At 42.3% G+C, this 12,678-nt stretch overlaps 1 protein-coding gene across 1 annotated transcript; it reads left to right on the top strand.

The window, feature by feature from the left end:
- Positions 1-255: 255 nt before the first annotated feature.
- CRYBA1 (crystallin beta A1) lies at positions 256-6,616 on the top strand. The gene is made up of 6 exons (XM_047706759.1): positions 256-286; positions 1,520-1,584; positions 2,867-2,985; positions 4,192-4,333; positions 5,515-5,657; positions 6,469-6,616. The coding sequence occupies exons 1-6, from the start codon at positions 256-258 to the stop codon at positions 6,614-6,616; spliced, it is 648 nt and encodes a 215-aa protein (XP_047562715.1).
- Positions 6,617-12,678: the final 6,062 nt, after the last annotated feature.

Raw genomic sequence — 12,678 nt, forward strand, 5'->3', positions numbered from 1 at the left:
GCTGTTCTGAGATCAAGTCCACGGCCACCGCCAAGGTCTCCCGCCGCCAGCCTCGCCCACAGCAGCAGTGCCTCTGTGGATTTCTGTTTCCCCAGTTGAAACAAAAGCCTGAGGGATGCCTGCCCAGCAGGCTGAGCCACCAAAGCTCTGGGGATCAGGGGGAACAAAAGCTGAGGGAAAGCAGAGTGCTGACAGAGCCAGAGGCCCTCAGCCACAGGGCTATAAAGAGCAGAGCCGCAGAGGAAGTGGCACCAGATGGAGACCCAGACCGTGCAGCAGGAGCTGGGTGAGTAAGGCCCCGCAGGGTGTCCTGGCCTGGATGGAGAAGAGTGGGGAACTCTGGGGGAGGCAGCCTTCCCTTGGCGCCTGGAGAGGAGTATTTTTATGGCAGTGAGCCCTGGCCTCGCCATCAGGGCTGAGAGGGTGTATAGCGATCCCAGAAATGAACAGGCTCCCAGGGCAGAGGGAAAAGTCCGGGGGGGTCAGAGGTGCAGAATGGAAAGATACATTGCAGAGTGTGGCACACGCATCAGCCCCTGGGCCTGAGACCAGCCAGAAAGAAGGGCTACAGATGGCTGTTTTGGGCCAAGAAAGCTGCCTCTCTTCTTCCGTCCTTCCCTCCCTCCCATCCTTCCTTCCTTTCCTCTGGCTACCATCTTTCCTGTCTACCTGACCTCGATGGGCCTCAGCATCCTCACCTGTAAAATGGAGAGGATGACAGCACTTTCCTCACAGGCCTGGTATCAAGATTAAGTGTATTAAATGCATACCCAGCATCTCGAACAGGGCCTGGCATAGAGCCACTGTTTTCGCTATTATCAGCCCCCTTTGCTTGCGCACTTCCCTTCAGTAAGGCTTTTCCAACGCCACCCATCCTCTCCCTCGACCCCGAACTGCCCGGACTTGGGCCCAACATGGCGCTGCATCCGTTCCGTCAGGAGACCCAGGCCCTGCCCCTGAGGTGTTCCCCCAGGTCACCTTCAACAGAGAGACAGAGGGAGGCGCTCCAATGAGTGCTGGACACCAGGAAAGAAAACAAGTCACCACAGGCTGGAAGAGCAGCCATGTGTCTCTCTCGGGGAGGCCATGGCGGCGGGGTCGAGCGCGGCCAGCTGGCGACGGGCTGTGAGGAGCCGGGTGGAGAGGGGACCCCACGCTGCTGCGTGTGGACTGGAGGGTCAGTCACCAAGGACTTTATCCTGGGGTAGGTGAGACAGAGGCAGTGCTGCCACCCACAGGGGTTACCTGGAGGCAGGCAAGAGTGCAACAGCCACATAAACCAAGAGGTCACCTGGCCTGGGCCACACGTCACCTGCACTGTTGCTTGGAATCCCCTTGAAACTGCACGTGGAAGCTATGCCAGGGGGAAATGACGGAGGCTCAGCTAATGGAAGGCAAAACCGGGACCCCAGGCCAACTCTATCTACTGGACTGGAAGCCCCCTTTCCTTCCTCCTTTGCTGTCACTTCACCCCCTGGCCCCCAGAGGCCATGTCACTGATGGGCGTCTTGTCTTCCAGAAACCCTTCCAACCACCAAGATGGCTCAAACCAACCCCATGCCGGGGTCCGTGGGGCCATGGAAGGTAAGTTCACCCCCGTCAGGTAGAATACTGAGCAGTCCCCCAAGGCAGGGGATGAGAGATGCTGTGAGCAGGTCCCAGGGTTGTGCTTTTCCACGGGACAGTGACCAACCAATAAGATAGCAGTTTTAGGGGAAGGGTCGACCCAACATCCAGATGTTGTCTCAGGAAGGATCTTTCAGAATGCCCCATTCTGACAGAAAGATGACCCTGGAAGCCCTCGGTGTGTGGAAGATGATACCTCGTATTCTAGGCCACCTCTCCTCCACACTATTAAATTCATCTTTAAAAAAAAAAAAAGATTTCATTTATTTATTTGACAGAGAGAGAGAGCATAAGCACAGGGAGCAGCAGGCAGAGGGAGAGGGAGAAGCAGGCTCCCCACTGAGCAGGGGGCCTGATGTGGGACTCAATCCCGGGGCCCTGGGGTCATGACCTGAGCCGAAGGCAGATGCTTACCAACTGAGCCATCCAGGTGCCCCAAAAATCATCTTGAAACAGAGCAGCCCAGGGTCGCCTGGATGACTCAGTTGGTGGAACGTGCACATCTTGATCTTGGAGGTGTGAGTTGGAGCCCCACGTTGGGTGTAGAGATTACTTGAAAATAAAATAATAATAATAAAAGAACTAAAAAAATAGAGCAGCCCAGAGTGGAATATGCTGCCGTGGAGAAGCTGAGGTCCAGAAATGACAGATTTGCCACCAGATCCCAACCCAGGTCTCCCGACTCCCAACCGGAGGCTGATGGTAACCATTACCCAAAGCGGCTGAGCCTCAGCTTTTCGCTGTTTTCCTCAACACTCCTACCTTCTTCACTGGGTCAACTCTGAGGGACAGTTCACAGCTTTGGGAATTTGTCCTCTAGCCAGGTTCAAGAGCCAAGTTCTAGCTCAAGGTATGAAAGGGATTGATCACAATTCTCGGTTTACACCATGCGTTTCTCTAGTGAATGTGGCTGGAGAAGATAAGAAATAATCCACAAGAAGGCCTGGAATCATCATTATCCTTTCCACTGGGCCAGGTATTGTTCCTGGCAAACGATTCCTGTCATAAACTCATCCCCATACTTCATTCCTAGCCTGGGCATGTAAACACCACCAACCAGTGGTATTAATCCAAGCCCCTTCCTATCCTGTCTGTAGTGGAAGAGACCTTACCAGACATCCTGGGCTACAGCTAGTGATGGAAAACACAGGGTCAGACAAAAGTCAAGCTCTTGACTGGGGCTTCTGTTTTTCCAGATGTACCACGTTCTAATTCTGTTTCCCTGTTCAATTCCATTCAGATAACCATCTACGACCAGGAGAATTTCCAGGGCAAGAGGATGGAGTTCACCAGCTCCTGCCCAAATGTCTCTGAGCGCAGTTTTGATAATGTCCGGTCTCTCAAGGTGGAATGTGGCGCGTGAGTCAGGACCTCAGGGCCCTTGTTTGTGGTCTCTGTAGAAATGGGGCCATAAAGGTGGGGATCAGGGAAGAAAGATGTCTCCCCCCACCAGATTCTAATCTGTTCTGGGAAAGAGGCCTCCCTATGGCAGTAATCTCAAAAGAAATCACTATGTGTGTAATTTAGTAACTCAAAGCTAGAAGGAACATGAGGTTCCTAGTGGCTTGGTACTCGCTTTGGTGGTGGTGGTGGAAGGGGTGCATTAAAGAAATGTAGACCATGGGGAGGGGCAGTGCCAGTAATCAGATCCGGGCCTCTAGAGCCCACAGGCTGATACCTGTTCTCCCAGAATAGCCACAGGATCCTTCAGTTTGTCTTGCCTACAGAAAATAGAGGAAAGCATCAAACTGCAACCTCTTTCCAGCTAACTCCCTAAGTTCTCTGTGTAAAAAGGAACTAAACCCCAGGACGTGAGAGCCATATTAGGTCCCAGCTAATTTTTGAGGAGTTTCTTGTTGATTAATTTCTTTGACGAGTTAGACTCTTGTTTTGTTTTCTGACTCTGGCAGGATAGTTGAGGCCTTTACCACCAGCCTGAAAACACATGGAAAGCATTCTCCTTTGGCCGAAGCAAAATGGGCTTTGCACAAGTTGTGAGCCACCAAATTGAGCTAACCCTTTAAAGGGAGTAAAATACTTTAAGGCGTCACCAGTAACTGAGGTTTGGCTGTGAAAAATTGATCCAAGGTGTTTTAGTAAATGAGGAATAGGGGTGTGACAGCAGGAGCGAGAACCCACAAAGCTAAAAGGAAACAAGAGACTAGTAGCCCATCAGCTGCCTATTCAACCCTTTGCTTCCTTAGGAAGAAGCCAATAGGTTTGGCTGGAACCAAAGCAATAGTCAGTCACTAGATCCTGACCTGGAGCTCCAAGTAGAGAATAAGGTAACCTGGAGAGAAAGGAAATAAAATTTTAGACTGACTTTGCTCATACACATGACTCAGGTCAGCGAGGCAAACGCTTTCAGAGGACAATCCCAAAACAAATATTACATTTGTAATATTTCTACGTATTCCTGTAGCCGTCAGCTCATTTCCCACCTCTTGTGACTTGGCTCTGTTGGACCTGGCTTGATATTTTACATCTAAAACAAAAGATGCCTTCTCCCTGAGGCCACGTAGGCTCCGAACACCATGAACAAACGCCACAACTTGTCTTTGGCAGCTGGGTTGGTTATGAGCATACCAGCTTCTGTGGGCAACAGTTTATCCTGGAGAGAGGAGAATACCCTCGCTGGGACGCCTGGAGCGGGAGCAATGCCTACCACATTGAGCGCCTCATGTCCTTCCGCCCCATCTGTTCAGCTGTGAGTCTCTGCATTTTTCACCTCTGTGCATGTGGGGGTTTGGGGCAAGAGAGGCTGCATATGGACTGACACTGCTGCTTCTCATCAGTTATGCTGAAATGCAGCAGGAAGGAGAACAGTAAAAAGAGGAAAGAAAAACACTGGTCCCTCTGTTTCTAAATCTGCCATTTGGTTCTTCCCTAGTAGAAGGTATTTTCATTAAGCTAGGAGTGGCAGGAAGTGGATACTCAAGAGCCCAGGATCTTCAAAAGTGCAGTAGGGGGACGCCTGGGTGGCTCAGTTGGTTAAGCAGCTGCCTTCGGCTCAGGTCATGATCCCAGCGTCCTGGGATTGAGTCCCACATCAGGCTCCTTGCTCATCAGGGAGCCTGCTTCTCCCTCTGCCTCTGCCTGCCATTCTGTCTGCCTGTGCTCGCTCTCTCTCCCTCTCTCTCTGACAAATAAATAAATAAAATCTTTAAAAAAAAGAAAAAAAAAGTGCAGTAGGGTGACCAGTGAGAGTTAGTTTTGCCTGTCTTTGTACTCCATACACGTTAGTCTCTGCCTTAACGCTTGTATAGTATTCATATCCCCTACTGGACTTTAGGTTGTTTCCAACACAGTACAAGCACACAAGCACAACATAGCTTACTTTTTCTATTCATTTCTGTGATCTTTTCTCATATTAGTGAATATTAATCCCTTGGTTGGCTGTGTGTTTCAAGTATTTTTTCCTGCTCTATTTTCTTTGTCGACCTGTTGTTGCCCCATAGTATTACATGTTATTTGTACATTTGAAATGTTATGGTTATTACATTGGACCAGACAGGACTGAGTAGTTCTTACTTCTATATTGCCTGAAGTATTTTTACAATCAATGATCATGTACTCCCATCTGTAAACCAGAAGTATCTTGAATTTGGAAAAAGATAAAGAAGAAGACAGTCGTTAACACTGGTACCAAATGATTTCTTAAAAATTTCTGGATTACAGGAGCGCCTGGATGGCTCAGTGGGTTAAAGCCTCTGCCTTCGGCTCGGGTCATGATCTCAGGGTCCTGGGATCGAGCCCCACATTGGGCTCTCTGCTGAGCAGGGAGCCTGTTTCCTCCTCTCTCTCTCTCTGCCTGCCTCTCTGCCTGCTTGTGATTTCTCTGTGTGTCAAATAAATAAAATCTTAAAAAAAAAAATTTCTGGATTACAGAATCATAAGGAGTCTAAGATTACCATCTTTGAGAAGGAAAACTTCATTGGACGCCAGTGGGAGATCTGTGACGACTACCCCTCCTTGCAAGCCATGGGTTGGTTCAACAACGAAGTTGGGTCCATGAAGATACAATGTGGGGCGTAAGTGCAAAAACAGGGATGGGACACATTTCAAAGTAACTCTTGGAAATGTAGATCTTGTAAATATTAATACATCAATGGTACATCTTATCAGATTTCATACATTAGTATACTAATTTGGCTGGCATGTTCTAGTTACTAATTTTCAAATTTCAAGTTGTTGGTACCAACTCTCACTTAAGGTCAGTTTTTGTCCCTCTCAAATATTTCTCTATGGAATTAACGTTGACTACTCTTTTATTTTTTTAAAAAAGATTCATTTAGGGGCACCTGGCTGGCTCAGTGGGTTAAAGCCTCTGCCTTTGGCTCGGGTCATGATCTCAGGGTCCTGGGATCGAGCCCCACGTTGGGCTCTCTGCTTGCGGGGAGCCTGTTCCTCCTCTCTGCCTACTTGTGATCTCTGTCAAATAAATAAATAAAACCTTTAAAAAAATAAAAAGATTCATTTATTTGAGAGTGCATGCTTATAAGCAGGCGGCAGGGTAGAGGGAGAGAAGCCGATTCCCCACTGAGTAGGTTACTCTATCTCAAGACCCTGCGATCATGACCTGAGCTAAAATCAAAAGTTAGACGCTTAACCAACTGAGCCAACCAGGCACCCTTTTACGTTTTCTCATAATCAAAGTTGATTTTCGACTAGCTGTCGCCATATTATGCTCACAAACAGTGCCTGGCACATTCAGGAGGACTGTTGTTTTCCAAGGTGAAAAGCACTCTGTACCAATTGTGCTGAGGAAAAGAGGCTCAGGTTTAGGGTACTGACCGTGTTCCTAACTAGTTTTAATAATCTAATGTGCTTTGGATTTTCTAGCTGGGTCTGCTATCAGTATCCTGGATACCGTGGTTATCAATATATCTTGGAATGTGACCATCATGGAGGAGACTATAAACACTGGAGAGAGTGGGGTTCTCACGCCCAGACTTCACAGATTCAATCAATTCGCCGTATCCAACAGTAGTGGATTAAAAGTTCCAAGTAAGAGAAACCTTGCTAAGCAATCTAGAATGAGTTTTATGTTAGCTGCTGAAATCCACAATAAATGTCATTAAAAAAGTGTGTAGACTGAATTAACTACCATACTTCTTTTTTTCAAAGATTTGAGAGTGTGCATGCAGTGGGGGAGGGGCAGAAGGAAAGAGAAACCTGAGCAGACTTCAAGCTTAGTGTGTAGGGCTCAGTCTCAACTCCAGGCCCTGAGATCACAACCTGAGCGGAAACAGAAGCTTAACCACACCACTAGGTGCCCCTTTAAGTAGGCTCCACACCCAGCATGGAGCTCAGACTCCTGACTGTGAGATCAAATCCTGAGCCAAGAGTCAGAGGCTTAACCAACTGAGCCCCCCAGGTATCCCACCATATTTTTATATGAATCACACCTATGGGACTGAGAATTTGTAAAGACAAACTTCAGTGAAACCCCAAATTCCCTTTTGTATCCTTGCAAGTCACTCACCAGGCCAAGGAAATTATTCCCTAACTCAAACACAAAAGCATATGAAATGTACCAGTCTATACAGTGGCAGACACACTTTCCATAAATGCTTTTTTACATCTCCTCCCCTCCTCATTCCCTACTCTAATATGTTGATGTTAGCACTGATTTTTTTTCAACTTGTGACAAATCAATGCTATACAAACTTGGGAAATTTCTCAAATATGCATTGCCATGGATTTCTACATAAAGTTGCAAATAAATCCAAAATTTTGGCCACTTACTCTAGTTGTTTAATTGCTGAGCCCAGTTTTGGCTTATTTCAATTGTTAAGAACGTAAGGTTCAATGGGCATGCAAAAAAGGTAGGATAGGTATTCCCACGGCTCATTTCTAAACAAATATGCCAATTCTAAGCACTTTGATAACCTGTATGATTTGTCTTAATACAATGACATATGACCATGGTACACTTAAGACTTAATTTGTACATTTGACCCTTTAAAAAAAAGTATCATTATGTCTCACCATCTTAGTTTTCAGATTCTTAAAAAACTTAAAACACACAAAAGATAACACAAACACCTCAGAAACTTTAAAATTTTTTATTCAACAATGTACACTTAATTGTCTCTTAATTTGATCTACAAATTTCTCAAGGTATTTTTCTGATAAAATAAGTAAATCTGGGTATGGATGTAGAGTGTTTGTAATTTATATTTTTAAAACACTGAACATGGAGTAAGACATCAATAAAGGAAGATCATCGTGTAACTGACGCTTCCTCAGAATCCAGGACATCAGAAACAGCTATGGCAAATACCTAAGCATTAGCAAAAGGGTAAATTTCTGGCCATTGTTCTTTTATCTAGAAAAGGCCTATCTTTCTGACTGGGCGAAACAAACACTGAAAAAAAGTTTTTTTAATTGGGAGAGGGAAGGAAAAACATCCTCCAACATAACTGTAGTCCACTAATTATCCTTTCCTGCAGATTAAGAAGAGGTAACACAACTCCTAAGTGCTGGTGCACACAAGACACAGAAATTACTTTGCTCCTTCAACATATTCTAAGACTAAACATAAGTGAACTACTGACAGATGCTGAGGAGTAGCCACGGCCATCTAAGATGATGCTATACTCCCTCATTTCTGCCTTTTAAGGCCAGGCACGATGACTACGTTTCCAATCTTGACTACTAGATTTAGTTTCTGTCACTTTCAGAAGGAAGGGTTTTGCTGTTTTCAAAGTCAACAACATACTTCAAGAGCACACTTGATGATAGAGAAGTAACCCTCCTCTCAACATAGGAAAAAAACGTACAAATCAGAAATATTTCTTTTATATCTAGGAGCATGGGGAAAATACCATTATTATCTTCTACTTATTTAGCCTCTTCTGTAAAAGTTCTAAGGAGATTACAAAACAATCTTTTAAAAGATTTGACAAACCTGGCCAGTACATCTACACAATCGTTAAAAGTACACATCCATGTGAAGTAAAGCTATTTAGTACATGCAGACTGCAGCAGTTTAACCAAATTCGCCCAGTTTCTAAACATTATTCTAATCAGCTTGGGCAATTTTTAAAAGATACACATTATCTTTAAAACAACCTGTGCTTTGATATTTAAACAGCTGAATGATTCTAATCTTAAGTCATTCATTCAGTAAGACCAAACATATACTAAAGCAATAAAGGGAAAATGGTTATCCTACCTTTAAACCAGGCTTAAGACACAGAAATGTCAAAGAACTCCATGTGGCAAAGGTCCTCCCCTCCTATTTGCGTTACCTTCCATTTCTATTTGATCAAATAAACCAAAGTTTCCACGAGGAAGTAAGAGCATCCAAAAGTTTGTAAAGCTGATAAAACTGCCCTGTTTCAAGAAAAGCCCTTTAGTAGATACAAGCCCAGCTCTCATTTAAACTGAAGTTTATTAAATTAGGTGCCAGTTTTCCTCTCTTCTAGTTCTACTGATGAGCTAGCCCAGAACTATTACTTTGAGCCACGTTTCTAATGATGGTAAAGCTAAGAACAGCAAAGTAATAAGGATAGGTCACTTTTGGTAATGACACACAAATTAAACTTTCAAAACATGTGCATAGCTTTATTCATCTACTAAGATCTAACCTTTTCATGGAGCTTCAGCAAAATTCGAGTGTGCAAAATGCATTTCTAAAACGTAATGCAAGCAAAGCTTTTCACATTTACACTGGCAGGAAATACAGAGAAACTAACAAGTCACATTAGGGAGAGTTCAGTTTTTTTTGTTGTTGTTGTTGTTGTTTTTAATGACAAGAATTGCACAGTTCATTATTTTGAGACAATTGTTGCAGACATAAATACTTAAAATTTTCTAAGCCAAGGTGCTTTAACAATAAAAATTTTTTAGTTGGAAAGAGCCAGTAACTTGGATCATAGCTCACAAGGAATTCCAAATTAAAGTGGACTCCATTATCTCCCTAGATTTTGCAAACAATGCTTTTCATAACACTTTTTTAAAATAACACTAAAGGAGACAGCAAGCTGAAACTTTTTTCAAAGCACACAAGAAATGGTGTCATCACATTACTTGAAGAAGGTGCTGAGGGGGTAGGGAAAGGGAGTGAAGAATCCTTTTACTATTTCCCACTACAGAACAGCCACTAACAGATTAAGAACAAAAAAAGAAACAACAAAAAAAGTAAATTAAATCACTTCCCCAGTTTATAAAATAGTTCCAGTTTGTGACAAGATCTATAACTTTAAACAGAGAGCACCAGTTGGGCGATAGAATGAGCATTTCATACTGCATAAAAATTAGTGAGGTGGTTAAGAACCATCAACTATCTCAGGCATTATTACATGGCCTTTCCAAACTTTTTAAAATATACATGCAAGGCACATTGATATAAAAATAGATCTCTGGCCAACAAACATATTAAATAAGCAAATTAAAATTTTGGCTTGGTAATATTGGCAACATCAAAATATAACCAGATAGCTTTGGACCACTTATCTTTCTCATATTCCTCTACCCCATTTGGTGTTTTCTCCTCCATTATTTTGGGTTAAGTCTCCTTCAAGTTTGGGTATGTGCTTGAGAAATGACTTTTCCTCTCATCAAGTAGCATTCCTACTAAAGTTATCTTTGCTAAGTAAAAACATACTAGGAGAAGCAGAATAGTTGAGTTTTGATTAATTTGATTACACTAAATCTGATTGGCTCCAGATGGCATTATTTCTCCTCTGTATACAAACAAAAACTCCCCAGCTTATATAGTAGACAATTGTTTTTCTTTCTACAAGATAAATCAGCAACAAACCAATGATACTTCCTTTAAACAGTTCTTCCCAAATCCTCTTTTTGAGGCAGAGAGAGGGAATAAGAGAAACAAAACTAAGATTTAAAAGATTTTCAGTAGTAGAAGACATTTTAAGGCCAAAAAGTGTAATACTAACAATTTTTATTTTCCTAAGTTATTGCCCTTCACAGGCCAATACCATAAATAGTTTATTTGTACTGATTCCCTCCTCAAGAAAAAATTTTAATTCATTCACTTTTGTTAGTGGCTGTGCTACAGGAAAGGTATTCAAAGCAACTTATAAAGGTATGGTATATAGTAATGTAAAAAGTGCATCACATTCTTGATTTTCAGTTTCTCATAGCAGCAGCAGGATTAATCCAAGACAGAAAACAGTTGTATTTTCACTCTAAGAAATGCAACAACTCCTAATGAAATGTATTCAAGATTATGCAAGGATCCTCCTCTATAGAGGATAAATGAAATAGACTAATAATAGACAAACAGGGGCAAACTAAAGGCATTCACTCATATTTACATATTAAAACCATTTTTAACACCAAATCTTTACATCTAGCAAAAGAAATGTTTAAGAATAAAAGACATTACTAAAGCAGTATCCATTTTTTTGGAGCCTTTGTTTAGCACCTGAGGAAAAAAAAAGGGTATATGGAAAGCTATGTAATTTACCTCAAGTTGGTTTCTTGGTCTGTATAAACTTTGATATACAATGAAAGTGAAAATGAACTGGAATATGTTTGTAGCTATTTTAGTAAGGCTGTAGAAAAGGGATACTGCAGTATTATAAAATGGCTTCAGAACTCTGGACATAAGCAAAATTTTATGGATAAATAGGGAAGTCTGAATCAGCAATCCCAACACGGGAGGATGGCTGTTCCATAGGTTTCTCGCCCATAACTGCTATTTGACACTCCCAGTAATGCAAAAGCAACATACTATTCATGCTTCACCGGGTGTTTTTATTACAGACAACTTAAAATTCTATTTATTCTTATTGAGTGGCAAAACAGTGTGAAATTTAATTTAAAACTCATTAAAGCAGTGCACTTGAGGGGAGCCAATGATTTATCATTGTTTAAACCAAACCAGGATGGTCCTGGCTCTCACGCATCTGAAAAGATTTAAGTGTACCTAAAAAGAACATTTTAAGATACTCAAAGCATAAGCCCATCTTTCTCACCATAAAATAATCCTGGTGCTCTGCTGATTTATCACATTAATAAAAATAACATCAGTATTAAGAACTAATGATAACCTATGCATCTGCAAACTTAAGAGCAGCTATTATACATACTTGTCCTCTGACCCCCCCTTTTAAACAAGTATCAATACTTTGGGGAGGAAAAGATGAGCAAATCCTACACCTTTCAAAATGTAGCAGTTCAGTTCCCGGTAGGATTATCAATGGATACTGCCCAGTCAGAATCAAAGTCAACTAGTACAACATTGTCGTGTAACAGACCTGATTATAAAAACTGTCCCTAATATGTACCTGTCCTACTAGTCTATTTTGCAGTTAGCATAGGTATACAAGGATCATGTATCAAGGATATGGCCCAGTGGTATAACTATACTCCTAATCCTTGGAAATGGGACTTTCAAACCTTTTTCTCTGAAAATAGCCTTGACAAAATGACTCCCTCCTTACTTAACAATTTAAAATAAGTCCTCTTCCAGTTTTCCTTGCCTGTGGCCATCGGATATGACATAAAATTTCACACTAAATGGCTTTTTGCGTTTGAAAGTTTTCAAGATAAACCATTAGAGGCCTCCAGTTGGGTTAGCAACAAGACTAAACCAAATATGAATCTACCACTGCTATGGTAATGTTTTGTGACGAAACACATTTTGTACTGTGGACAATATTCGTAACTGAGGTTTGCCATATTTTCCCTAGAAACTGTTATTTGAAAAACCAATGCAGCACTTTTTTTCTTTATAAAGTTTTTGCAAATTCTCAATGAGTAGATAAGCAGGTGATTAAGAACAACAGCAAAATTCTAAAATGGAGATACCTTCTCCAGCCATTTATTCGAAGAAAAAACAACTGGCATTAACAAATTCCTAATTATTGTCTATCCCCTCCCAGAAAGGAGGAGGCGGGGCTAACTACAGATGCTGTAAATATACTTTACGTCAAAGTTCATTATTAAGAAAGTCAGAGGAAAGGCTATGCAATTAACTTCAGTTCAGCAAAGTGGGGGTGAATAAAGAGAAAGATAAATACACCCTGTCTTTTGTGGGGAAGGGGAATTATTCTAGACATCTACAAGAGTGGTATG

Source organism: Lutra lutra, chromosome 16 (genome assembly GCF_902655055.1).
Source record: "Lutra lutra chromosome 16, mLutLut1.2, whole genome shotgun sequence".
In the NCBI taxonomy this organism is placed as follows: Eukaryota; Metazoa; Chordata; class Mammalia; order Carnivora; family Mustelidae; genus Lutra; species Lutra lutra.

Bases quoted from the DNA above. Each gene is read 5' to 3' on its own strand.
- CRYBA1 (XM_047706759.1), top strand. From the start codon at position 256: ATGGAGACCCAGACCGTGCAGCAGGAGCTGG. The intron at 1,585-2,866 runs GTAAGTTCACCC...AATTCCATTCAG, and splicing joins GGTCCGTGGGGCCATGGAAG to ATAACCATCTACGACCAGGA. The intron at 4,334-5,514 runs GTGAGTCTCTGC...TCTGGATTACAG, and splicing joins TCCGCCCCATCTGTTCAGCT to AATCATAAGGAGTCTAAGAT.